Raw genomic sequence first — 27,794 nt, 5'->3', positions numbered from 1 at the left:
AAAGCCTAGTTATTAATATAACATGAACAATTAATGGGTGCGTATGGGATTCTTTGAACATTAATGTCAAGAATTTAGTGAAGAATTTACATATAAAACTTAAAAAATGGGAACCTGAACTTAAAAGTCTGAATTCACATTTAAGTGTCAGTGTGAGAATGGTTTCTGAGTGACACAGGTATAGACACGCTGACTGCGGTGCAGCTTGTGAAAGTACTGTGCTTTGGCACCAAAATGGCAACATAGGAATAATGTTTGGGCATTGCAGGAGTAGTCTACAAAACAATCCAAGTACTAAAAATGCATCTAAAGTGGAACGATAAGGACAGCCTGCTAATAGAGAACAACATTTTTAAAAGTTTTTAAGTGAAAGTGATTTGAAACTTTAAGTCATATCTTTGAAAGTGATTTATAATATGGCAGGCTGTTAAAGTCCATGTCCATAATTGCAAATATGAAAAACTCCACATTTCTGAACAACTCGGTATGTAAATATTCTTAATCCTAATAATATGAATTCAGTGAAATGGGAAAAAGAGGATTTACTCCAGAATAAGTGTATTGAAACAGGGGCTTACATGCAAAAAATCATTCTTAACTAGGTTTTCCAGAATAACTATTTTCGTGTATTTCTAGATCAAAACTAGATCAAATGAATGCAATGTACAATTCTAAATTTGGTCTTGTGTCCTTCACTTTTGATAATACCACATTGGTCCCTAAATCCTTAGACCCTCCCGCACATACTACTCTTACCTGGGAACATGTAGCTTTTTTTTTAATCTCAGGTTATTTTAAATTACTACACAGTTTCTGTTGCTTGATTTCATAGCTAATATTAAAGACAGAAATCGGGCATCCCGGTGTTCCAGTAACTGCTTTTTAACTGCCTGTGTACAGGCTGGGTGGCTGAGGCAAGCTGGCCATCCAGCTGTAGCGAAACAGGCCTCCAACTGGCAGAGAGGACAGAGGCTGTCTCCTCTCTCCGTGGCTTTCTTCCTCTGCTGGCACCATCTTCAGCTTCTCTTTGCTCAAAATCGGCAACCACATGACTTCGATGCTGTGCTGCAAAAGGATGATTGATATTTCACTGCACAGAACTTGCAGGGCCAAACTTTGCTGCCCATCCTCAGTCAAAACACAGCCCCACCATGGCCCCATGAGAGTTTGCAGAAGTGTGAAGTGCCGCATGCGATCTTCTATGATTTGAGGGTGTAAGAAAAACAGTTTAGTGAGAGAAAATGCCAGTGGTCTGGCAATCCAGATATTTATTAACAATATGCATCAACATACAAAGGAATACACAATAATAGGTAGAGGAAATATTACTGATTTATTGGTGGGAATGGCAAACCCTCTCCTTGAAGCAGGCTGGAAGCTTGAGCTGTGACAGGAAGGAATTACTCTGCACCGATCTTCAGAGAAAATGCCCCCTACTTTGAACATTGGATTTCTACACTCTTTTTTTAGAGGTGTGTACAGGAGGGAATGCTTTATTTGCTCTTTGCTTTGCATTCTGTATCTTCATGACGGTGCATTAAAGTAACAGTGCGATCTGCTGCAATCCCAGGAGCAGCACTAATGTTACTAGAAATACGACGCTCTAAGGATATTATCAAGGCAATTTTTGCAGGGACAGCTACTATCCTTTCGCAGACCAAACGATATAAGTGGAAAAATTAAGTACAGGTTGAGAACAAGACTGCTAGGAGTTTAACACAATCATGTTAATTGATTAGACAATTTGAGGAAAAATGGTGCCTGTTATCTGTAGAGCTGGGGGAGGAGCACTTAGCAATAGAAAAGGGAAAAACCTTCTTATGGGATGAGGAGAGGGACACATATTTATTGCCCGTGGAAGGTTGAGGCGGGTGTGGAAGTGTTCTCGAGGACATTTCCCAGAAGATGAAGGAGCAACCAGGGGAACGTGGCCACAGTTTGTTACCTTCTGCAAGGATGAGTGAATAGAGGAACAGATTCCCAGCTCCTCCTCAAACACTGTGGAGTAGCTTGCCCCAACGGGCGCCGTGTAAGAGCACGTGCGTCTCGCATTAGCCATAATGTGAGCAACAGTCAATCTGTTTAGAGGGAGAGAGAAAGTGCATGAAAATTCCCCATCACCATGCAGGGCCCAGCCAAAATCTGATCCTTAGGAGGCAAGTGAAGGCTCTGCTTGAACATAGATGAAAAAGACCCCTGCTCCTCAGAACCTTGTCAGAATAATTATCCTTCTCATTTCCTCTCCCACTGTACTATCACAAAAGTGAGTGTGAGGTTTCCCAGATTACAGTGTTTTTTAACGCTAGGAGAAACAGATCAGGTTGATTGGGTTTTTTTTAATTGCATTTAAACCAAATCCAGCGACTCCATCCATGGTTAGCATTCACTGTTCTTCCTGGCTTGAACAGCTGCTTTGGGGAGTAGCTTGGCAGAAGCTTTGTTTGTAATCTCCTAGAAAAACAAGTCTGAGTGGGATGATTTCTACAATCCATCACTGCTCTGAACTTTTGGACCGAATTGTGTAAAAACAGGATATAAAGCTAACTATCCACATCTTCACCATCTTTCCACTCTCCTCAATGAAAAAAGCAGTTGACACTGATCAAGTGAAATGCTGGTTTTCAGCGTCTTACATACTTTATTAATTTCAGATGAACAAGGCACCAGATATATGTTTGTTTCTATTTTGCAAAGTACTAATTACAATAGCCAAGGTTAAAAGATCTAGACAACATCCTTCCTTCTTGTCTGTGCAGTCAACAATATTTAAGTAAGAAAAAAACAGTGACTGAAAAGAAAAATATTTTGATTCATCTTAAAGACACAAACAAAATTCAAGATATATATGATAAATATTTGTTTAGATTTGATTTTATGAAACTCTAGGTATTATAATGATGTTACTTTTTTTTTATCAGAAAATCCACCAGAAATAATGATTTAAGATTGCTCTTTGATAGAAAAAGATACATACAAGAAGCAGCTGGGCTTCGCAACTAGAGATACTGTACATAATGTGAGGATCAGGCTTTTCTTTCCAAAATCAGTCATTTTATACCAAAACAGAATCAAATTTCACCAGTCCCAGGAAATATTTTAGAGATCCTCCCCTATTCCAAGCTATTACCACAGGCAGACTCAAGGCATTTCTTTCCTCTTGACTACAGCCTGTAACTCTCTTCAAACATGCAGAAACAGAATTGCTGTAAAACTGCATTACCCTGTCACTGGTTTGAAATCCTTGGGAAAATTGTGATAGCTTTATAGAGGCTGTGTCGCTTAAATTATTTAAAGTTTAAAATGTCTTTTTTTTTTTAACAATATAGCGAAACCCTATACCCAAATACTCAAAAAACTGTAACAACGACTATAAAAATGTCAGCATTTACCAACAATTAGCGTACGTATATACAGCCCATTTAAAGACAGGGAAATTCTGTATGTTACAGCACAGACTACTGGACTGCTGAATGTTTTTTTTAATGTCGTTCAGTATTTTCAGGGAGTTCTTTAAAACACACATACTCTATAATAGGACAGCCGACGTATAGGAGTAAGGGTGGGTTAAAATTAATTGCCTGACATATGAACCAAACTAACTGAAGAGTGATGTGAATCCTTCAGTGCTCCACTGAGCTGCAGTGAACTACACTTCTGCCAAAATCCCTAAAATACTGACTTAACTCTGAATATGCAACCACGAATCTTGACTCTCTTGACCCTTCCCCAACATATTTTTCCCTCATTTCTTTTCCTATCCATTTGTATCCCTAGCAGAAAGCATAAATTTTATTAGCATAGAGAAGCTCACAAAAAAAAAAAAAAACCAAACCACAAAAAAACCCCAACTCCACAGGCTGCTTTGAGTATAGCTGAATTTCCTCTCTGGATCTCTGGGCTTATTGATCAGAGGCTTGAACTTTTCACCCCTTTAGTAGAACAGGCTTTCTGATCATTGCAGCGTGATGCTCATCTGCACACAGAGGCTTCTGCTTGCGGGTATGATAATAACTGACATTAATCATGTAGTGCTTTTCCCATTAATGTTTGCATGCTTTAAATTAGAAGGCTACTGTGATTACATAGTCTTTTTTGATTCATAATAATCCAATTAATCCAATTTATACAGAATTCAGCCCTCCTCCACAAACTTTAATGAGCCAGCGACCTCATGACGTGTAGCTTCATCTCAGTCTCACGCATTGGAGGATACAAGCCACCGAGTTCAGAGCAGCAGTATCTTGATGCCACTTCAGTAAACAAGCACTCGGAAAGCCCGTGCCCTCAAACAAGTGGGTCTGAATCAGCCTAACAAGCCAGAAGCGCTGAACTAGTAACTCCTCAGTAGCATCTCTCCTTCCATCAGGCAAGCACGGTTCTGCAACACAGACCTTGCAAGGACCAGCCTTTTCACACTGCTAGCTATTTACAGCTATTAAGTCAGCAACATCAGGCAGACCCAAACATAGACAGAGCACCAGAAAAGTGCAGTCTGTGCTAGAAGTGGAGCCTGGGCGTATCGACTGCTGAAGCTGGAGCTGTAACATAAATTCACCAGACTGGAAATACACATCTAGAAAACCTAAGTGCTACCTGTATACCTCAGCCAAACAACCAATAACTGACCAGGTAGTGCACAAGAGCACTCGAGTTACGATATCAAACCACCAAGATATGTAGCTGGTGAATGAGTAAAATCATAGGAATTTTATGGTTCGTGTAACACTGCAGCTGTTGATAAAATGACCCATAACCTATACTTTTCTATACTAAACAAACTTCCTATACTAACCTATACTGAACAAACTTTTCCTCTTGGTATCCAGCCACCTCAGGGAGAGGAATAACCAAACTCATGTACCCCTGAGCAACGTTAACATCGAACATCACATCTAGAAATAGCAGGTCAAGTTCTCCCTAGGGCAAGCTTGGGATCTCTGAACTACTGTTGTCAAACTGGTATCAAAACTGAGCACCAGCCTTGCCAGCTTGATGGACGTCTGGTGAACAGACTTGAGTGGTCTTTTAAGTAAGGTTACATACAGCCTTGTACAGTGTACAGAAACAGCAAATACCAAGAAAGTTGCTCAGTACCATTTTAAACTAAATCAGGAGCCACAAAGTTAGGGGACCAGGAAGAGAAAATGTGCAGGAAGGCAGAAAGAGGAAATTTTTGTACATGCTTTATATAAAATATACAATGTAAAGAAGCAGCAAACTGTTTAGGTTTTTTTGCTCGTTGCAAATGTGACGCCCATCTACAAAAAGGGTCGGAAGGAGGATCTGGGGAACTACAGGCCTGTCGGCCTGACCTCGGTGCCGGGGAAGGTCATGGAGCAGATCATCTTGAGTGCCATCATGCGGCATGTGCAGGACAATCAGGGGATCAGGCCCAGCCAGTATGGGTTCATGAAGGGAAGGTCCTGCTTGGCCAATGTGATCTCCTTCTATGACAAGGTGACCCGCTTGGTGGATGAGGGGAAGGCTGTGGATGTTGTCTACCAGGACTTTAGTAAGGCCGTTGACACTGTCTCCCACAGCATTCTCCTGGAGAAGCTGGCTGCTCATGGCTTGGATAAGTGCACTCTTCGCTGGGTAAAAATGTGGCTGGATGGCCGAACCCAGAGAGTGGTGGTGAATGGAGTCAAATCCAGTTGGCGGCCGGTCACGAGTGGTGTTTTGCAGGGCTCGGTGTTGGGGCTGGTCCTGTTCAATATCTTTATTGATGACCTTGATGAGGGGATTGAGTGCACCCTCCGTAAGATTGCAGATGACACCAAGTTGGGTGGAAGTGTCGATCTGCTGGAGGGCAGGAAGGCCCTACAGAGGGACCTGGACAGGCTGCATCGTTGGGCTGAGGCCAACAAGGTTCAACAAGGCTCGGTGCCGGTTCTTGCACTTGGGTCACAACAACCCCATGCAACGCTACAGGCTGGGGGAGGAGTGGCTGGAGAGCTGCCTGGCAGAAAAGGACCTGGGGGTGTTGGTTGACAGCCATCTGAACATGAGCCAGCAGTGTGCTCAGGTGGCCAAGAGGGCCAATGGGATCCTGGCCTGTATCAGGAATAGTGTGGCCAGCAGGACCAGGGAGGTGACAGTGCCCCTGTACTCGGCACTGGTGAGGCCGCACCTCAAGTGCTGTGTTCAGTTTTGGGCCCCTCACTACAAGAAGGACATGGAGGTGCTGGAGCGTGTCCAGAGAAGGGCAACGAAGCTGGTGAAGGGTCTGGAGCACAAGTCTTATGAGGAACGGCTGAGGGAAGTGGGGTGGTTTAGCCTGGAGAAGAGGAGGCTGAGGGGAGACCTTATTGCTCTCTACAACTACCTGAAAGGAGGCTGTAGCGAGGTGGGGGTCGGTCTCTTCTCCCTAGTAACGAGAGACAGGATGAGAGGAAATGGCCTCAAGCTGTGCTAGGGGAGGTTTAGGTTGGATATTAGGGAAAACTTCTTCACTGAAAGGGTAGTCAGGCACTGGAACAGGCTGCCCAGGGAAGCAGTGCAATCACAGTCCCTGAAGTACTGAAAAAACGTGTGGGTGTGGTGCTTGAGGACATGGTTTAGAGGTGGACCTGGCAGTTAGGTTAGCGGTTGGCTCGATGATCTCAGAGGTCTTTGCCAACCTGAACGATTCTGTGATTCTGTCTGAATCAGAAAACCAGCAAGCTCAAGCTCAAGCTCAGTCTCTCAGCCGTTCTCTTGCCAGCTCTGAGCTCCAGCTCTTAGGACGAGAGCCCGCAGCACCGCCCCGAGCGCGCACAGGTGTTGCGGGGGGGCGGGCGGGCGGGGGCAGATGGGCGAGGCCTGTAGCGGCTGCTGTCGCCGCACCGGGCCGCGCATGCGCACACCCCCGCCTACACTGGACGGAGGGGCGCTGTCGGAGCAGGCGGAAGTGACCTCATAGCACAGCTTTCTCTCCGCCCCTCCTCCCCGTCTCAGGCCGTTGCGTGTGGTCGCTCCCCCTCGGCCGGCGGGTGACGTGACCGGGGGGCCGCTCCCCTATTGGCGGCGCTTCCCAAGGCGCGCAGGGCCGGCGGAGGATGTCGGTGCCGCTGCCGCCGCTGCAAAGGCTGCGCCAGGCGCCGCGGCACCTGCTGGTCTGCGAGAAGGGCCACGCGCGGCACGAGCGCTCGCGGCACGCGGCGCACGTGCGGGACCACGCCTACAACTGCCGCGTGAGTGCGGGCCGGGGGCGGGGGCTAACGGACGTTGCCTCAGGGCCCCCCCTGAGGAGGTGTCCGGGGGCTCGGCAGCCCCCCGGCGCGGTGCGCGGCCCTGCGGGGGAGAAGGGGAGGTTTCTGCGCCTCCGCCGTGGGACCGGGGCGTCCCGTCACCGCGGGCGGAGGGTCCCGGCGGTTCTGCCGTCAGCCGTTACAGGGGCGCTTGGCCGGTGCCCCGCCTCGCGCCAGGCTTTTTCCTGGACGGTTCCGCCGTCCTTCTCAACGGTGGGCTGCACGCCTCTTTTGGGGCGGCTGAGGGAGTCCCTCAGCAGCGACGGAGGTTTCAGCTGAAGCCTGGCTGCAGGTGTACCCTGAAAGTCCTCTTCTTCATCTTGTCCCCCTTTCTGCCAAAATATCATGTCATGCTGTCATCAACAACTTCTTCGTTGTTGCGGACAACTTAATGTTGCGAAGGCCAGTTTTTGCCAGCTCGCTCTCCTTTCTGTGCCTGTTGCAAATGTCAGTCAGACCCTCTTGCTATTTCCTTAGCCATTTTTTTAGCAGCTATCTAGAAAGCTTTCTACTTGCGTGACAGGCAGCCCATCTTTTCAGTTGTTACTCCTCTTGTGTATGTGTGCAAAGGGAGGTACGTACCTGTTCTCTCTGAGCTCCTTTGTTTCAGAAAAAGGGTTTTTTTGAGGGGCGGAGTGGGAAGGAGCACGGGGATGAACCTTTATGCTGCTTGTGCGTGGTTATTAGGAAGCTTGGTGCTTGCCCATGTAATAACCTCCTTTTCCCTCGTCTCCCGGACTTGAGTTCTCTTGATCTATGAAACATGTACAGGAAAGGTTTTAAACAAAAGGGAAATTAGACATAGGCAGTTGGACCAAAGATAAACAATTGGACCAAAAGACCGAATGCTGAGTTTAGTAAGAAAAGCTAGGTGCTCATCCCTTTTGAAAATCAGTTTCCTACCTTAAAGTAGAAACTTGCTACAGAAGTTGTAGCCTTGATGTACGCCTTATGACTTTTCTGAAAATAGTAAGACCGTCTTCAAGGTTTGTTCTGTGGTCTGTTCACTCTCCTGATCTCCAAAATATTCTACAGAGGGGAATTCATTGATTCAAAAACTAGTTTAAATTCTACTTTGGTCTTCGTATTTCCACTGAGGTTACATAAATGCTTAGCCTTCATTTTTAGTTATAACTGCTTCTTGCAGCAAGGGCTGAAGGAAATGTTCCAGTGCGACTTCAAGCTAAATTTATAATGACGTGAAATAAGATCATTAGTTAAGTCACGCTGTGTAAAGTCATGCCTTTATGTCACACCTCAAATGGTATTGTATAGCATGTAAAATGCAAAAACCAAATAATGTCTTCGCTGTACTTGGAGACTTTTTGCAAATGATACGTTTTGAAAACAATAGCTTGAAATTATTTTTTTCTTCATCTCATTTTGGTGTAACATACTAATTTCTTTGAAAAGAAGACCTTTTTTTTTAATTATTTCTTTGTTTTCTTCCAGAACAGCTTTTAGGATATGATTTACATTACAAATATGTTCCTCATAGGTGTCTTTTTTGATCCCTGAATGTGGCGTGCTACCTGAAGTGCTGAAAAGTACTATCGCAGATGTTGGAGAGTATTACCTGGTGAGGAATTTATCAGTTCATGAACTGGTCGCTCATGAATTCATCGATGCTTTTGTGAAGAAAGGTAAGGAGGTAATCAGAACATGACAGATGCAGTAATAGTGTGTATTTTTCATAACACAGTAAAATCCATTTATTATTATTTATTCTGAAAAGTATTTTAAAGGAAGGGAAGAAAAAATACCAAGAAAATTCTGTATTAATTTCTTTATCTGCTTTTTTTCTGCTTTATGGTGTGTCAACATTTGTTTATACCCAATGGGTCCAAAACTTCTGTGAGTGTTCCCTCTTCATTTGTCCCTATTCGATCTTAATTCTGCATGCTAGCTGTCAAGAGGCCTTCCATGTATCCTCACACCTGCTTATCTTTTACATCTCATCTTTATGCAGATTCCTGTAGAAATCGGCTCCCTTCTCCCTTTCTGATTCCTTCATATTTCAACACAGAGCTGTGTTAGCTGTGGTCCGCAGCAGGCAAGAGAAAAAGAGGAAAAAATAAGCTTTTTTTGGGGGTGGTGGCTAATGGAGCTGCAGCGGCTCGTCCTTACATAGTAAGAGCAAAAAGGATGTGAGGAAAGGTGCAGCCTCTGCCCAGCCAACCTGCCATTGCATACTCAGAGCATACTGTTTTAATTGACCAGGGCCTACTCATTTGGCTCATGATAAATGTTGTACTCTTCAGATGATTGTCAGGGAGAAAAAAAGCTTTAAGGGAAAAGAGGAGAAAAGAGAACATGTGGGTCAAACGGGAGAATGAGATCCATTACTTTCTCAATGTCGGACTCTTTCGTATTTCTTTTAGTCTCATTAATGGCTTTTACATCATTTTTATGGAAGCAGTATGACGTTTGTACACCAAGTTTACAGGATCTGACTCTTGTATTTTTAAGAACAAAAGTGGTTGTGGCAAATAATGCTACAAAATATATTTAGTAATGTGAGCATCTTCCACCTTGTCTTCATGTGTGTGAACTAACAATAGAAATGTGTCTGGAAAAAAATGGGGTTTTCCATTTGCTGAGTGGGGAAGGTTGCAGGTGGAAAGAAAGTGTTTTCATATTGGGGCGTATTGTTAATGTTATCTGTATTACAGGTCCTTTAAAATAGTGCCAGTCCAAGGTTTATAAAACTAATAGCAAAATGCTATTTTGCTGGAGAAGGTGGAGGAAAGTTAGTTGATGAAAACACAAGGGTTTAGAGTGATTCAAATGGTATTCGGTGTGTTTGATTATCTTGAGGTTAATCTTTCATATTGCCGTGTCTGTCTTTAGAGACTATGTAATCTCATGGTTTTCTGCTTTACTATTAAAGGTTCATGCTATGCACTTACCTATAACACAAAAATTGATCAAGATAATACTGCAGCTCTGCTACCAAATGGTATGTTTTGTTTTTAGTAATACATACATATTGATTGTGGTCTTGTTGGATTTTGTTTGTTTGTTTTTCCCCCATTTGGAATGATGTAAACTGGAAAATTTAATGCTTACTGTACTTGCCAACTTTATTAGAAATATGTTTGAATCGGAAAATATTCATTTTAACTTATTTTTTTCATTGATGCTGTTAAATTATTTATTTCCTCTAAACGAAATTTTAAAAAATCAGCTTCACTTATGTATAGTATCAGATTGTCAATGCTTCAACTGTAATTGCAGTTGCTACAGAGGATTATTTTTGTGAAAACTTTGCATTCCAATTTCTTGTTTCCTACTGGTCTTAAAGACAGAATTTGTACCAAAAAAGAAAATTATCAGCACTGCTTAGGAACACTTTCTAAATATTCAGTGTTTATTCTTTGAGAATTATGTGATGTGTTGAAATATTCTGTTGCAGTTCCATCACAGTTTTATGACAAAATGTTCCATCTCAGGTGGGGTTTTACATGCAGAGAAAATAATGAAGCTATTTTGGGCTTCAAATAGGTCGTCTTATTTCTGTTTAACAATATGTCAGATATAATAGAAACACAAATTGGTCTATCAGCCCTCCAGCCCAAGACACTGTGATATGACAGGTGCCCATCAGGGCATAAGTAAATTCACATTCTTCAGAGGAGGAATTATTTTATGTGCTCTGTTAGCACAGTCCTAGCAAAATGGATACTTTATAGTGTTTGAGTTTGTATGATACAGTTATTACAAGCTATGCACAATTAATGCAGAGACAGCGTTACAGTTCCTGGTGATGTCATTATCTGAAATCCTCAGCAGCAGCCTTATTTGTTTGTATTGTATATTATACTGTTACTTGGACAGTAGAATCAAAAGACTGCAGTAGAGACCTGTTGTGTGAAATTCTGGACCAAGTGTACCAAATTCTCTACCAAGATTTCAGTCGCTATCTGAAATCTTCAGCAGCAGCCTTATTTGTTTTTATTCCATATTATACTGTTACTTGAACAGTAGGATCAAAAGACTGTAGTAGAGCTCTGTTGTGTGAAATTCTGTACCAAGTGGCAGCTGCCAGATTTGGTTTATGAACATGGAAGTGGAGTTGTTCCAGCGTGTACCTGCTCATCACTAATAAGTATAGTTTACTCAATGTGAGTAGTCCCACTGGCGTCGGAGGAACTGTTTTTGTATGTTTAGTTGAGCAGTGCGTGCATGACTGTTTACGAAGTGAGGCCCTAGTGTAATGTAGTGTTCAACCAATGACACAGCAAATGCTAGGGGACAAGTGGAGGAGATTGAGGCAATGAAGTGAGGTAGTACAGTAAAAAAGCTATGACTGTCTCGGGAATAATACTACACTTTTCTCATTCTAGTTCATAAGACCTCTTTGATAAAAAAGGCTAATTGAGTTATAACGTATTTTTTTTTAAGGGTTAATCTGGTAATCCATTTACCTGGAACTAAGGAGTTGGGATTACATTAGTAATACCGTTGATCCAAAGCTAACGTTGTGTAAAATATACGGTTCTCAGAAGACTTTAAAGGGAACTAAGTGGAAGATTATTTATATTAAAATTTGTTCTGTTTATAGGAAAACTAATTCTATCAGTGGATAAGGATACGTATGAGGAACTTGGACTGCAGGGTCGCCCTTCTCGGTATTCTGGCAAAAAAGCAATGAGATATAGTAAGTATTATTTATATTAACAGTGCTTATTTCAGATCTGTCTGTGAAGCACCTTGTTAGGATGTTAAACCAGCAATGCTGAAACTTCCCTTTCCTTAAAATTGGTTATTGTCTAGGTCGTATTTTTCCAGATACAAATACAGGGACTGCATGAAGAAAGTAAATACTTTTTCCAAATAATAAAGCAGTTATAAGGAAACAAATGTGTGATCTTTTGGGTATTTTGTAAAACTTCTAATTTCTGTGTTTTTCAGTGTGTTGTTTTTACTGGACTGATGTAGGACTCGAGAAATTTTGTGTACTGTGCACAGTATCTATGCCTTCTGATTTAAATCGGAAAATACTAAACAAATTAAGGTAGACCTTAAAATTTGCACACTATACAAAACAAATCAGTGAAGAGCCTCACCCAAGACTGCTTGCTTGAAAGGGAGAATTGTATTATGTTTGACACATTTAAAATGGTACTCTCCATATACCAAGTATTTGGAAAATGTTGTAATTTTTTAACAACTGCAGAAGAGACATACTGAGTGTGATTTTTGTTAATATTTTTCTTGTAAATAATTAAAAAAACCATTAACACTATGCCATCTCACATGTATTAGAACCTGCAGCAGTAGATAGGTAGTTACATAAAAACTTTAGAAGAAGAAATTTGTTATCTAATAATAAGAATTTTGGCAAAATGGGACATCATTTTACTATTCAGTTTGTCAAGTAAAATGTATGATGAAATTTCCATCTGAAAAATCAATGTAACTTTTAGCCTGGGACCAATTAATCTAGAAAAAAAAACTGTTGAAAAAGTGTCATTGCCATATACGTGGCTTTTGATGTTAGTAACTTTTTTTAGTGCTAATAGCTTGCCTAATTACCATGATATTTTTAAGGCACTGTTTTGGGACTTCTGTCACTGCCATTACAAAAGGAATCTGTCCTTCCACTCACTAGAAGGTAGTTCCAGATTATTTCAAAATAAGGACAGCAGGAAGTGAATATTTATTTACATAATAGGGAGTCATATTTGCATAATCAAATACTTTATAAAGATGCTGTATATGTGAAAAGGAAGTTTAAAGTTCTTTGGTTTCTTTGTGTTCTTTTAATTCTTAATGAATTCAATATTAAATTATTCAATTGATTAAGTATTGCTTTTGTACGTTTTTGCAGTTATAACTATTGACTTGACTGATTCCGGCTTTCACCCTGATAGCAAGAAACATAACAGAGTGCTTTGGGCCTTGAAAGAAAAGAAACCTTTAGAATTTGACTTCCTACTGGCTTGGTATAATACAGGTAATAAGAACTAAATGTGAAAGTAAAATGTAACTGACATGAAGCCCAAATATTTTTAGTTTACTGTTCTTTTGTAGTGATTGTCCAAATGCTTTTTTAGTGGAGGGAAAAGTTAGATTAAAATGTGTTTGGGTGGGATTTCTTGTTTGTTCTGTTTATTTGTTGGGGGGGTGTGTGTGTTATTTCCTACACAGCAGAACATTTCAGTTCAGGAACACAACAGTGATTCATAGGAGAGAGATTAGTTGCTTCATTTCCTTGTCTCTATATTGCCCAGGCTTTCTGGTGTAACTTTGCCTATGTGATAGCACTGCCTCTTCTTTATAAATCTGTGACATATATAACTGTTATTAATACACGTAAGTTACATATTTGGTGTAATACTTGAGATGGGGAACTTTTTGTTTCATCAGTAGTTATAGGACGTGTACAGAGTCCCTGTTTCTGTCATGTGCTGTGTACGCTGATACACATGCGGTCTGCTATTTTATCATTTTATTCTCGGGCACTTGTTTGGAGCAGAGTGAGAGGCTGCTGTTATAAGAAATTGTATTGTCTCAAATCACCTTTCTTCTAGAATTCATTTACCTACTGTTTTCTGATTACATTAATTTTTCTTCTGGGATTTAAGTATTATTGTTCCTCTGACAGTCATTTTCCAAAGTCCTCAGTTGCTTGTATTACCTCAGAACAGGCTGTATCTAGGAATATGTAGCATTTGCATAGAATTGACAAAAGCTGCAGGAGTCTGTACTGAAAAAAAAAAAAAAAAAAATTTCTTCATCATAGCTGTGTAGCTTTTAGTGTGGTTCTGCTTTGAGTCATGAAGAAATCTCCACACTAGTGAGAAGGGATGTTAGAGAGGTCCCTGAGAGTGCTTCCCCATCTGCTCTTTACATTGTTACTCTTGCCTGGCTCTTCAAGACCAAGTCTGAGAGGGAGTTACTGATCTGAGAAATTAAAGCTGCTTACAAGCTCCTTTAGTAGTGTCCCATGTTTCATTTTAGTCCTTCATGTTTCCCCTCTCCCTTTTTAAGTACTAATCATAGGACAAGGATCCTTCCTTGTTTGTCATACAGAAATTGTTTAAAGGCTTACAATTCCTGTCCTCGTAGTTTTCGGGAAAGTCACAGTGAAGACTGTTGCTACCATAAATGGTGACATAAATCCAGCTAAGGTGGCAGATCTTCAGGCTCAGCTTGCTTGGATTTATTGACCCTGGGCAGAGAGCAAAATGCCCCTAGGGCTGGTATGTTTCTTATGTTTGCTGCTGCCAGTGTAGCAGCATTCAGGAAGAATAGCGTTCCTTTTCCTCACTTTCTTACATCCAAAAACTGGGTCAGGTCAATCGTTTCCTGAGTATGGAGTTAAATCTGCCTTTCTGTGCAGGAATCTTGTGCTCGTAACACACGGAAGGCTCTTAGTTCCTCAGTACTGACAAAAATAAAACTTGTATGGATTTTTATTAATAGACGTGAGGCATCGTGTAGATTCTGCTGGAAGGGGAAAAGAGGGATGTATTTTGTTGAGAAAAATCTGTGCCTTCCGTGAACATTCTGCTTTCAGCCTTCCTGCTGATAACTGGTGTTTCTTGCTATGGCCAGCACTGCTGCAGACCAATAAACATTTGTGTCACTTTCCAAAAGCAGGATTTTTTGTTTTCATACCCGTTTTTCCCACTTAGTGGTTCTGGCACCAAGAGGAACAGAAAAAGGGAATATGGAGTGTCTCATGTCTTTAATGACAGAGGCAAAACAACCTTTTCTTCTCTTTTCTATTGCTGTAATTTCTGTGGCAATTTTAAGTGTTTACTGGCTGAAATTCACTGCCCTCCAAAAAACTTTGACAATGTGCCTGGTTGTTGTTGACATGGAAAGCTATGCTGTAGCTAGCAGAACTGCCCTGTTGGAGTCTTGACTGTAGACTTTGAGATTTCTTGAAGTTAGGACTATAGCTGAGGCTCCCATATGGAGTGGACATTTAAAATGTATAATTTTTTTATATTTGACTAAGAATTCCAGGGCAATAGTATACATTTCTCTGAACCTGTTACTCTTAACAGATGCCAATAGAAAGTACAGACCGAAGGAAGATCATCTGTTCTAGCACACTTCAGACTTAAATATATCTATATAAAAAAATTAGTAAGAATTAGGTGGCTGCCTGTCTTTGTCACTGTGCCCTTTGGTACTTGGACAGTCTTTTTTGAAAGATGACTAAAAAGGATCAGGTTAGCTCTCCTTTTTCTACTTCCCCATGTGGTTGTCCTTGATGAGATAAATATGGCTGATGGAGTTTAGGCAGTCTATAATTTTTGATAGCAAATCTTGGATATTGTATTCCGTGGTGAACTCTATCGTCTTCCAGAATTTCTTCTGTTCGTACATGCCTTTCCTATGGTATTTAAATGCTCTTCTGGACTTCAGACTTCTCATGAATAAGGTATTATTTCTTGGTCGCCTAGAGACCCGTTGTTACTTCATGAAAATAGAATACGTTATCTGGAATTTCAAATGTAGGAGAATTGATTCCATGTCAATTACCTTACTGCTTCAAAAAGGAAGTTGGTTAGTATTTCTGAATTTGCAGTATGCTTGCTTAGGTTAGGTTAAGTTTTTAGTCTAGGTTAGGTTTTTGGAATTTTACCTGCTGTTTTGGATCACTTACTAGAGTTGAAGAAACATGGCCTTTCCCACAAGTCCATCAAGGTACATCTAACAGTTACAGCCGTACTGCATTTGAAGAGTTATCACTGTGTTTTCTTCTCCTGTGATCCTAGTAGAGTGAGATTTGTGATATAGTTTGGTTTCTTTACACTCACCCCTTCCTTCTCTCTTCAATCCTTGTCCCTCTGACTATCCTAGCATTCCTCTTGACATCATTGATAAATCTATTCTCAAACCTGTAGTCACCTGCTCACTTTTCCACTATTCAGTGAAAACAGTGTTCTGGGATGGCAGGCACCTTAGCCAGATGCGTAGGAGGGTCTCTAGTCTTGATGACTGATTGTGGTATTTTTCTGGGAAAATACCACCTTGCAAATATATCATATCCGAAGATGATTTCTCAGTTTACTGTAAATCAAAAATTTTTCTTGAAGACTTTACAGCTCCTAAATTAAGTTCGCCATCACGCCTAGGAAATCAAGTATGTGGTGTTTAGTGATGGGATAAGACCTCTCAGAAGGACTCTTACATGTTCTTGTCCTCAGCTGAGAGAACTAAGAGATCCACTAACCTGACATGCTGCATAGAAGACTGAGTGCCTTTTAGGACAATGAAAAGGGAAACTTTCTGCAGTTGTGAAGGCATGTTCCAGGAGAATTTAAATGACACGATAGCTTTTTGCAAAGTATTCCCGAGATCTGCAGGAATTTACTCCATTGGAGTTGTTCATGATTCTAGAAGCCATACTGTCTCTAGGAGGCAGTTCTTAGTGAACTGGTGATGCTGGGATCCCTCTAGACACTCAGTGGTTTTGGAGGGAATACTGCCTCAATTCATTTGAGCTTAGTTCCCTTTACCTGATCTTAGAGATATGTTATCTTTGCGTACATCTACCACATGTATTCTCCCTCTCAAATTGCCATGCCTGAGGAATTTCTAGAGATGACCTAAAGGTATAAGGCATGCATTGCCCTTCTACAGCAGCAAGTACCTGTGCGTGAGCACAAAGGGAATGTACATATGGGCCCTGGTAAGGCAATATGTTCTCTGGCCTCGTGTATATAGGCATGGGTATACTTACAGTGTGAGTGCATTTGCAGACCACTTTGTCTTGGGGAGCAGTTAACGTGTTCCTGTTCCCTTTCATGTGTTCCTTTTCGGGAACGCTCTGAATTCCTCTTTCTAATGAGTTCATTTTATTACTTGCCTAGTTAATTCTGCTTGAATGTTCCATTGACTGATCTATACTTGCTAGTTAAATAGTAAATTTGCTGAGCTGTACTGAATTGCTGGATCTTGCACTAATTTTTATTTCCAAGAAGATAACGAAACTTAAGATTCTATGGCTTTTGCCAAAGACAACAGCATGTAAGCAGTCTTACACACTGCATTTTCTTGTATACATACACAAAGGTTTCATGTATTCAGTGTTCCTTTTGTTAAGTAGTTTCGTAACAGCTCTTTGTGGTGGTGTGTTGTTAAGGTGCAGAGGGATCAACATTGATGTCATACTTCTCAAAAAACCAAATACAGGCCCTGAAGCCAAAAATAACATTCAGCACATTAAGGGACTTGCAGTGTCCGGTGTTACAAAGTAATGAACTACAAGGAAAGCCAGAGGAGTCCTGCAGTACTGAGGAACTGTTTGAATGGCTAGGTGCTGTCTTGAGTCAAGTTACCTTGTAAGTATTTGAATTTGCTTCATCTTTAAATACATTTTAAGTAAGGAAAGCCACAATTTATTTTAAGGAATAGTTAAATAAGAATTAAGAAAGACACATTTCTGTAAGTGGGAAGTCTGTTTTGCACTTAAGTGTTTCTTGTATGTCTTGAATAACTTACCTGTGTTTTTAGGGGTACCCATGTGTACTGGTTTTGGCTGGGATAGAGTTAATTTTCTTTGTAGTAGCTGGTGTGATGCTGTGTTTTGGATTTGTGCTGAAAACAGTGTTGGTAACAGGGGGATGTTTTAGCTGTTGCTGAGAAGTGCTTACACAGTGTCAAGGCCTTTTCTGTTTCTCACACTGCCCTGCCAGCGAGTAGGCTGGGGGTGGGCAAGAGGCTGGGAGGGGACACAGCTGGGACAGCTGACCCCCACTGACCAGAGGGATATCCCGTACCGTATGACGTCAGGCTCAGCAATAAAAGCTGGGGAGGGGAAGGGCGGGAAACGTTCAGAGTTACAGCGTTTGTCTTCCCAAGTCACAGTTACACGTCATGAAGCCCTGCTTTCCTGGAGATGGCTAAACATCGGTCTGCCGATGGGAAGCAGTAAATGAATTCCTTAGTTTGCTTTGCTTTCACATGCAACTTCTTGCTTTACCTATTAAATTGTCTTTATCTCAACCCATGCATTTTCTCACTTTCACTCTTCCAGTTCTCTCCCGCATCCCACTAGGGAGGAGTGAGTGAGCAGCTGTGTGGTATTTAGGTGCTTACTAGGGTTAACCCATAGCTCCGTGACATCTTGTGTATTCATTTCTTGGCCATTAGTTGCTTCTGTATTAATTTAGATAATATACATAGATACTACTTGTTTGGTACAAGTTTTGATTACTAAGACTTCCTGTGGATTATTTAAAGGATATTCATTTTAGTTGGGTGGTTTTTGGTTTTTGTTTTTTTTTCCCCAGAGACAACAAATCATCTAGCTTCTTATCAACCTATTGCTGTCCTCAACCCAACACAGTGGTGGAAAAAGCTTTTTTGTGCACAATCACAGGCTTTATAATTCCTGAGAAGATAATTCAGTTATTGGAGCAGCTATGGTAAGGGCTGACAGGAGTACATTACTAGAACACTTGTACTCTAACACTTTTTAATTTTTGAAATCACTGTTAAATAGTTTTTTCCCAGTAGTGCTCTTGGAGGTGAATAGCAAAATAAAAAAAATTCTTCATTTTGTATAATTAGAAAATGAGCTGGAAGCTTAACATTCATATTAAAAAAGGAAGAAACAATTTTGGATACTTGAAATTTGAAAATTCTAGTAATGACTTTGCTTTTTGTCTTAATTTCTAAGAAACAGTGGCTCTACTGAGCTCCTACATTTTTCATATTCCCCCTGTCTATGAAAATCAGATGCCCTCAAATATGTCTAATTTGGTGTTTTTAACTAATAATGGAAAATATGATGGAAATCCCTTTATGATACCAAAAAGAGTATCACAAAGTACTTCAAGGTTATTATGGCATTACAAGAAATAAAGTTATAGTGAGTTTTTTGAATCAAGTGTTGTAATATGAATGGGGTAACTGTAGTTCTAATTCAATACCAAACTACATGATACTAGTGTATCATGGATCAGTGTGGTATCTGACTGTATTTTATATTAGTGCTACTGATAGCAAATTCTGGAAGCTCCTTGCTCCGTGTGTGGGACAATTCTTGAAGTGCCTGGCGGCTAACGGTTGTAGGAGTGACTCATGAAAATATTGCTGTTGCTTTATCTGGAATATGATCATTACTCTTTGAGCAATTGACGGATCTCATGCAGAAAGCCTCCCTAGGCTAGGATTGGAACAGAAATTTCCTTGGCTTTTATCCTTTACTTAAGAGCAGTGGATAATGTCTGGCTTTGATTATTTCTAATCCGTTTCCTTTCTAGTGGTAAAAGTGTTTGTGTCAAGCATAGCCTGACTATGTTTCTTCCTTCTACGTCTTTTTTGCCCTGATAGCAACTGTTGTCAGTAAATGTTCTGTTTTCTGAAAGACAATGCATGCTGTAGGAAATTCAGAACAGCTACTTTACAACTTAGAACTTTTTCTAATTGCTGTAGCTTGCAGGTTTGCCATGTCTAAAAGTATGGTAGGAATAATCAAGAGTCAATCTTATTTCATTTCCTAATGTCTTCTGATAGAATATTTTCTTCTGAATTTATTATAATTATTGATTACCTTGTCTTCTTCTTTGCAGTTGCTATTTTGGTGAACCAAAACTGGCATATTGGCTGACCTTAACTGTGCATGGCTTTGCAGACAGCCCTGTTTCCTGGAGAGAAAGTGAACATGGTTTCCACAAGGGAGGAGAGAACTTGTACAACTTTGTCATTTTTAGAAATCTGGACTACTGGCTTCAGATGGCTGTAGGAGCTCATGATGATTGTCCTCCATAAAGCTATATCTACAGAACAAGTTTTCTAATAATCTCATGTTACTGTATATAAACCTAATAAGATAGTTTTTATAAAAGTAATGAGGTAACAAGTTATGTACTAAGAGGCTGTATATGTTTTTTCCATTATTTATAGCCTTTAAAGGATGACCTACAATGGAAGGAATGGATTTTTGTTTCTTCACTGTCATACAGTGCCTTCTGAACGACTTCACAATTCTAGCCTTAAGAAAAAGATCTGGTTTTGAGAGTTTAAGTTCTCAGGAACTGACTGTAGGTGGTTTATTTTTATCCAGGAGTAATTTTGGAATTTCAAAGTTAGTTTTACAGATTGTTAACTAAAATATTTGGGAGGAAAGCTTATTTGGGGATTTAGTGTTTTCTTTCTTTACATTAAAGATCTGTAAAACCTTCAAATTCATGTTTAAGACATTTCAGCCTACATGCTGGCAAATAAAAAAAACCAGAGATGTGTTCTCCGTAATTTGCTAAGGGGGAGGAGAAAAACGGTGAGGAGAAGGAGGTACGTGACAGTGGGAGGAGCACCCATTGCACATAGAAGTAATAAAGGCTTATTGACCTGCATTTTGGATTTTGCAGATCACAGTTGGTTATCAGAAAGGAGTTGATTTTTAACAGTGATGCAAAAGGTTGCTGCTTGCTTTCTTAATTGACCCCCCCCCCCCCCCCCCAACCTCACATCCCCACCAAATGTTTACTTCTAAAAGTAGCTTGTGGTTCTTGCTTACAGGACAGCTCACGGAGCTAAGATTTCACTGTCATGTTATTGCAGACACGGTTCTGGGAAGAACGCTACGGACATCCCCTCTAACAGTGCAGCTGAAGTGAAACAGGTTTTGTTAACAATAAGCAGTAATGCTGAGAGCATAGGCAGCTATAAAGAATCCAGGTTAGCTCCTGTTGAAATCCATGAAAGGTTGGATGGTTGTTGGGGGGGAGGGGGGAATAGGTGTTATTTGGTGGTTGTTTTATGGAGTGGATATGCATCATTAAAGTACCAATGCAGTGCTAAAATGGAAGTTGTTCACTTGATGGAGCAAGAGGTTGGTAGTGGAAGTTAGGGCATAGCTGTAGTGGAAACATCAAGCTCCTGTCAGGGTGAGTGGCACAGTAAAGCAGAAAGCCCATGGGAAGCAGTTGAGCTTTCTGTTTGTTTTTGTTTTTTTTTTTTTTTAATCTGTTCGTTGATGCTCTTCAGTGAGGAGAATCGTCCTAGATGACTTACGGGGTGGTCATACACCTACACTAAACATAACCCCTTTTGCTCAAGTTTTGCTACATGTTTCACAAACGCAGCTCTGACAAATCAGCAAACAGTTCTCTAAATCATTGGTTTTTTTCAAAATTGGTGACCAATGATAGGACCCGAGGGAACAGCAGGAAGATGCCAGGGCAGGTTTGGGCTGGACATTAGGAAAAGGTTCTTCGCCCAAAGGGTGGTGGAGCACTGGAACAGGCTCCCCCAGGAGGTAGTCACGGCACCAAGCCTGACAACATTCAAGAAGCATTCGGACAACGCCCTCAGACATATGGTGTGAATTTTGGGATTGTCCTGTGCAGGGCCAGGAGTTGTGGGTCCCTTCCAACTCAGGATTCTATGAAAATTATCCTGCAATGAGATGTTTCTAGTAGGTTACCAGGAGCGGAAGTGCCACCTTGTCACATATACAGACAGACTCATGTGATCACAAACAGAATGGAGAAGAGTCTGGGGAAGTTCTTGGCTTGACACTTGACTAGTAAATATTTAACATGGCTGGCTCAAATGTTACATTTCATTGCTGTGCATCCGTGCAAATGGCTTCACTTGTTGGCTAAAGTCTGCTTTTGAAAGTGTCTGTTGAGGGATTATGCCTGGGTCAACTTTCACAAAATAGACTTTTTCCCCTTGATCAGAAGGTCTGTTGAAATCTTGGGCTTTTCCTGGAAGTTACGCCTGCAGCAAAAGTTCTAATACAAAGTTAAAAATCTTAAATCTTTATGAAAAGTTGGATGAAGTTTGTAGCCGCTCCAGTGAATGTTCATCTTTCTGCCAGATTCTAGTAAAACTAACTTTTTCCCCCACAGTGTGTATACACGCACACAAACAAGTGTCATTTATATTGCTTGGGAAGAAAACCAACTGCCATCCGGAGGTAAGAATCTTGTATTGGTGGGTTTGTTTCCCTTATTAACCGAGAGAAAGGAGTGAAGTTATAGGCGTGTGCCTCATAATACTCCCAGCAGGAGTGCAGTTGCTGTTGGCCTTGGCCCTGAAATGGCAGCAGCAGGACCAGGTGAAGCAATTTTTCTAATTGGTACCTGGTTGCAGAGCACCTTGGGATCATTGAAGAAGCAGCCACTGGAGAAGCGCTGGTGGGTATACAGTGACAGCCTCACTAAGGCAATTCTGGAAGGCAAGCTGAGCAGCAGGCATTTCAGCTTTATCAGTTCTCCTCAGCGTGTGAGTATTACGGTTAGTCTTTTATGGATATCCAGGGAAGTCTCATCAGACTGGTCACCAGTTCCCTTTGCCTCCTATCTACACAGGGAAGGGACTGTAAATACTTCTCAAAGCTCAGTGTTATAGGCAGAGTCATTTGGCTGCCCTGCCTCCTACAATCCCTAGTTGTCTTCTGGTTGGTGGTTGTTTCAAGTGGTTTTTCCAGCTAATGAAGGGATTAAAATCCTGTCTCTGGATTTTGTAATTTATTTGAGATGCTGAGTTGGTTTCTGGCTTTTCTCTGTTTTCTTTAAACCTGTACAAAGTATCGTTGAAAACCTCCTGCTGTTACCAGTCACTGCAGTTGGTCTGCTCTCAGGCTTTGTGAGATGGTACTGCGTTAACCAGAGCCACGGTTTCCTAGCGAGGTCGGGTGGTGTGCCTGCTTCTTCAGAGGCAGGCTTTCCTCTGCTTGCTGGGCTTCCTGGTGGCACAGAAGAGAAACTGGGTGGGGGGCGGGTGGAGGATGGAGTTGACTTCTTTCTTACCACCTGCAAACAACTGCGACCCGAGTGAAGATTTTCCTGGGATGAGGGACAGCAGCCTGCTCCCTACCATCTGTAAGGACAGACGGAGTACTTCTGTCTCCCCAGGAGACTCCCAAGCATGGGGGAGCCTCCTGCTGAGAAAAGGAACAGGAAGGCATTGCTCGCGTGCTTGGGGAACAGGTTAGTAGGGAAGAGCTGGGCCTGGGCCAGGTGGGCCCTAATTCAAGGAAGAATTGGGCAGGGCACATGAGCTGGAGATAAAAGTTTCTGCGTGAGAATGAAAGATGGCTGCTGGTGGTGTTCTTGCCCTTTGTGCCTGCCTGTGAGGGAGGACAGGAAAATCTAAAAGGTTCCTGAGAGCTGCAAAAGTAATGGGGAGCAGCTGCGCACCAGCTGCTTCCGAGATCAAAGGGCTGTGTGCTTACGAAGAAGTTTTGCCTCTGGGGAGTGTTTTATCTACCATGGGGAAGGAGAGCCAGATAGCTGAATGCAGAGACAAGGCCGGGGCAAGCTGGTTGCATGAGAAGTAGAGGTTTTTGTTGTCCTGGTATGCAGACGGACAGTGATAAGACACTCCTTGAGAGCTAGGGAACTGCTCTGCTTTAACCTCAGCCTTTCTACTGAGCTGTGCATTCCTCCTCCTCAGCTGGTGGAAGGAAAGGGAATTTTCTTGAGAGGTTACTGGGGGGCAGCAGAACCAGCTGGGAATGGGCCGCAAAGATCATGGCATTTTCCAGCCGCATGTTTGAGTGAGTGGTTATGTGTATTTAGAAGTTGGTGGGTGTGGAGCAACTAGAGAACTAACTTTCATGGTGACAAAGGGGAGATAAAAGCTGAGGTAGTTGGATAGCATGTGTTACACAAAATCACTCTAAATAAAATATATTTGCCTTTTTGGTTTGCAAATGCTGGCTAAGTCGGGAACCTGTCTGGAGAAATAAAGGTATGTGTCCCACAATGGCAAGAATAGGAGCCTAACAGTGGTGATAGTGTTTTGTGTGAGGAAGGGAATATTAGCATGGGGACCCTGAGAAATTTAGAAATAAGGATGAGAAAAAGAACTTTCGCTATCAGAATAGATTCTGGAGATGCTGTGGTTGCAGAGGGAAAGCAGCGAGATTTGGCGCAGCTTGGATCTGGGGAACGCAGGAGAGACAAGAATGAGTGCTAATCTAAGGCTGCTTGAAAGGGAGGTGACAGGGCTTAATGGAAGGACAAGCATGGGCTTTGTTTTGGCTGCATCATGCTGTCGTTTACTGGGGAACATCCATTTTGGAGAGGCTAGCCAAGATATAATGTTGGATGTCTGGAAAAAAGCCAACAAGAAAACAGGTTCATATGTCATCAGCCTGGGGATTGCATAGCAGTTGTGGGAGTGAGGGAGATTGCTCGAAGATGGGTTATAATGTTTTTGTTGGAAATAATTTGTGTGCTTTTGTTATTCCTTGCCACAGGCTGCCTCTTTTTGGTATATCTGTAAAGGTTTCTGAGAGTGTTACAGAACCACCAAAGATTTAAAACTGTCTTGAGATAGGTTGGATGATGTTGATATTGCTGTTAATTGCAATTAGCAGTTGGGCTGCTCACCCAATGCTGCAGGGCCAGTGTGGGGTTTTGCACATGTAGAGAGCTCCCCTGCTACAACTGCTGCAAAAATAAAGGAAAATGAGAGCTTAGAGGGGTATTTCTTTGCCCCCTCTCATGGGAGGTGCATAGCAAATCAGTGGCTGACCTGGGATTAGAATAAAGGTTTTTCGTAGCTAGTCCAGTATTCTAACTATTGGATTATAGTTCCTCTGATGCTGTTAATTAAAGATTAATGCATGCAGTTGACTCTGTCTTTAGTATTTCTTTGCGGTAGCTATACTGGAACATGCTTGAACTGTTTCTCTTAATCATTTTTATTCACAGAGCAGAGCTTAAAGAGCAAAAACGGAGACTAATTTAATTAGTGGGCTGTTAAATAACTACCTTCTGAATATTAACAAGCACTTCAGAAATATCTACTATAAACTGAGGCAACTCTTCGTAAATGAGTGGCCTCTGTTTCATCCTTGGAAGTAGCTTCCAGCACTGCTTAAAAATATTTGTTTTAATGCAGCCATATACAGGAGCAAAAAGGGGGAGCTAAAGTGGCTTGAACATTTTTCAGCTTTCCAGAGAGCAAGGTGCAGGGTGCCTTGGCTATGGCAAGTTTCTTTTAGCTGGCTTTATTAGAACAATTTAGTGGGCTTTAGTTACTAGAATATGGGTATGTTTTATTTGGGCAATTGAGGAATATCCTAAGCAGTGGTATATGCTGTTCTGTCCCTCCACTGGAAAATACAAGTAACCACTGATTTTAATGTTGTTAACGGCTAAGCCAGATGTCTACGTTCACTAGATACCAAAAATCTTTCTGCATCATATGCCAGCAGGGTTGCAGGGAATGCAAAGGAACTGTTTTATTATGTGATTGCTGGTGAAAAATAGCATGTTTATTGATTTATCATGAAGACAAGTATTTCTAGTCTTTTGTCACTGTTGAAGTTTTTACTTTTCTTCAGTACTACTAAATCGAGTATACATTTTTGAAAGGATAAAGCTTAAGACTCTACAGGAAGCTAGTGCTGTTACACTGCAGTTTTTGAAAGTTCTTGTAATTTGGCACTGGGATAAAAGATTTACTGAACTAGGCACCACACTGCCACTGGGACAACACAGATTAGAATTTAAAAAGAGAGGTTTCTTCTTTGTTATTGAAGCCAATTAAAGAGTTTAAATGGTCAGCTTTTGCAGAGTGGGCACAAAACCAAGCTGTGATACATTGGTTCTTGAGCCTGATTTTGGTTAGGTACTAAATCCAACTTTAGAGCTCCTGGTGTCGAAACGAGATGTTGTAGTCCCATAAACCTATTTAAATGTGCTCAAATATTTTTATAAGTTTTATGACAGTTGAATATCATTTGTTTTCCCATAGTTGGCATAAATGCCATATCATATACTTGTGACTGATTTGACGGAAAGGTGGTCGTGTGTTCCAGATCTCACTCAAATTTGTACTACTGTACAGGATGTCGTGACTCGCATCTCTCATGTTAAATACTGTGGAATCTGAGACATGTGGAACCTCTGTAGCTGCGCTGGTCTTAAAGGTCAGTAGGAACAGTGGGCATTTAGCAGTTCAGAGTAATGGATGCCTTGGAGAGATGATGAAAGGTATTTGTGTGACCGGCATGGGTTTGCAAGGTCCATGAATTAAGTCTTCAAAATTGTGTAGGCACCCTCAGGTTAGATCTGCAAAAGCAATGCTGCCTACGTAATTCTGAAGACTTGTAAAAGACTTTTGAGGATCTGTAAAAGCAGAGCATTGTGGTGCCTACTTGTAGGCAGGTAATTCTGCAATGGCATTAATGGTCTTCAGGCTGGATACCCAGTCCTGCAAAGCACAGTTACCCTTGTGCTCAGAACAGAGATCCAGGTAAGTCCGCGTGCCGAGTCCTGAGCTACCTACACTAGCTGGTAGACAGTGTGAAGAACTACAGCGTACCTTCAGATTCTAGCTCAGTCTGCTCTGATGGAAGTGGGGTTTGGGTTTTTTTGAGGGGGGCAGGGGGCAGTTTGAGATAGAAAGGCAAAGTTGTCTGAAGAACTGTGATAGAGACATCTGAGCTTTAATTGTAGCTCTGATAACAAATTGCTGGGTGACCTACAAATACCTTTGCAGTTCTGTGCTGCTCTGACACTTTCCCATGCAATGCAACAGACTGAGGGGTGCTACGTGCTTTGTGAAGCACTTTGAGAGAGCCATAGGTTGTTGTTTAGTGTTTACAGAATTTACTTCAGAACTTAGAATCGGCTCTTGCCACATCCGTTTTCCTCTGAAGAGTGCTGATCAGAGAGGTGGTTTTGATCAGAGGGGTGGTTTTGACCAGGGCTCCGGGGCAAAACAAGTCCTCTCTTTGTTCTACCTGCCTGGAGGGTGATGTAAGTTGAAGGAAGTGGTATGGGGTTTACTCCGCTTAAGGCAAGACTGTAATGTGCTGGAAAACATGACTCCATTTAGTCGGCAGCATTGTACAGAACAGAGGGATGAAGGGTAACTAAGGGTAACATGAAGCATTTGGGATGTTTATAAAAATGTGAAATGGCTTTTCTTGTTAGAAGAATGGTTGCGCATCGTTAAAGGCTACAAAAGCGAAGTGGAAACATGCTTTCCAAATCAGGAGGAGAGCAATCCTTAGCCGTTGCTAATCTATTTATTTTGCAGTCGTGCTCAGAGTGTGGCTTTGAGGTCTGAAGCTCTTGTAATTGCCTGGAATATGTCGCTCTGCCGCAAGATTCATTGTTCTGTCCTCCCCAAGAGGAAGGCTGAGATTTTTAGCTGTGGGACTTCCCTTTCAATCAAGCAGAGAGACATGGCTAAATTCCCATGTATTGTTTTGTTGAAACGCTGTTAATTATGGCTTCCATTATAAGCACGTCAGTTCTATGTGATCTAGGCAGAAATCTATGCATTTGGTGGGAAGCAGCCAGAGCTTTATTTTGGGGATTTGTGCTGGTTTTGGCTGGGATAGAGTTAATTTTCTTCATAGCAGCTAGTATGGGGCTATGTTTTAGATTTGTGCTGAAAACAGCCTTGATAATAGGGGGATGTTTTCGTTATTGGTGGGCAGTGCCTATGCAGAGTCAAGGCCTTTTCTGTTTCTCACCTCACCAGCGAGCAGGCTGGGGGTGCACAAGAGGTTGGGAGGGGACACAGCTGGGACAGCTGACCCCAGCTGACCAAAGGGATATTTCATACCATATGATGTCATGCTCAGCATATAAAGCTGGGGGAAGGAAGGGCAGGAAC

The 27,794-nt window shown here is 41.7% G+C and overlaps 1 protein-coding gene across 4 annotated transcripts in view; it reads left to right on the top strand.

Moving 5' to 3' along the window:
• The first annotated feature begins 6,877 nt into the window (after positions 1 to 6,877).
• RPP40 (ribonuclease P/MRP subunit p40) overlaps positions 6,878 to 27,794 on the top strand; it is a 41,270-nt gene continuing 20,353 nt past the window's right edge. The window contains exons 1-8 of one of the 4 annotated variants that reach the window (XR_015705892.1): positions 6,881 to 7,172; positions 8,728 to 8,872; positions 10,120 to 10,188; positions 11,794 to 11,889; positions 13,063 to 13,188; positions 17,338 to 17,536; positions 18,488 to 18,622; positions 19,772 to 19,940. Coding sequence is in view for 3 of the 4 variants with exons in the window: in XM_087762681.1 (XP_087618807.1) it covers positions 7,038 to 7,172; positions 8,728 to 8,872; positions 10,120 to 10,188; positions 11,794 to 11,889; positions 13,063 to 13,188; positions 17,338 to 17,536; positions 18,488 to 18,622; positions 19,772 to 19,970 (1,104 nt within the window). In the remaining variant the exon portion in view is untranslated. Of the gene's footprint in view, positions 7,173 to 8,727; positions 8,873 to 10,119; positions 10,189 to 11,793; positions 11,890 to 13,062; positions 13,189 to 17,337; positions 17,537 to 18,487; positions 18,623 to 19,771; positions 20,440 to 27,794 lie in introns of those variants that run through there. The other 3 variants (XM_087762681.1, XM_087762699.1, XM_087762692.1) reach the window with 3 other exon arrangements.

This window comes from Nipponia nippon, unplaced genomic scaffold, assembly GCF_047370975.1.
Source record: "Nipponia nippon isolate SJK-2023a ecotype South Korea unplaced genomic scaffold, ASM4737097v1 scaffold_1, whole genome shotgun sequence".
NCBI classification, from domain to species: Eukaryota; Metazoa; Chordata; class Aves; order Pelecaniformes; family Threskiornithidae; genus Nipponia; species Nipponia nippon.
Note: the sequence above shows the minus strand (reverse complement) of the source record. Positions and strands in the feature narration are given on the sequence as shown.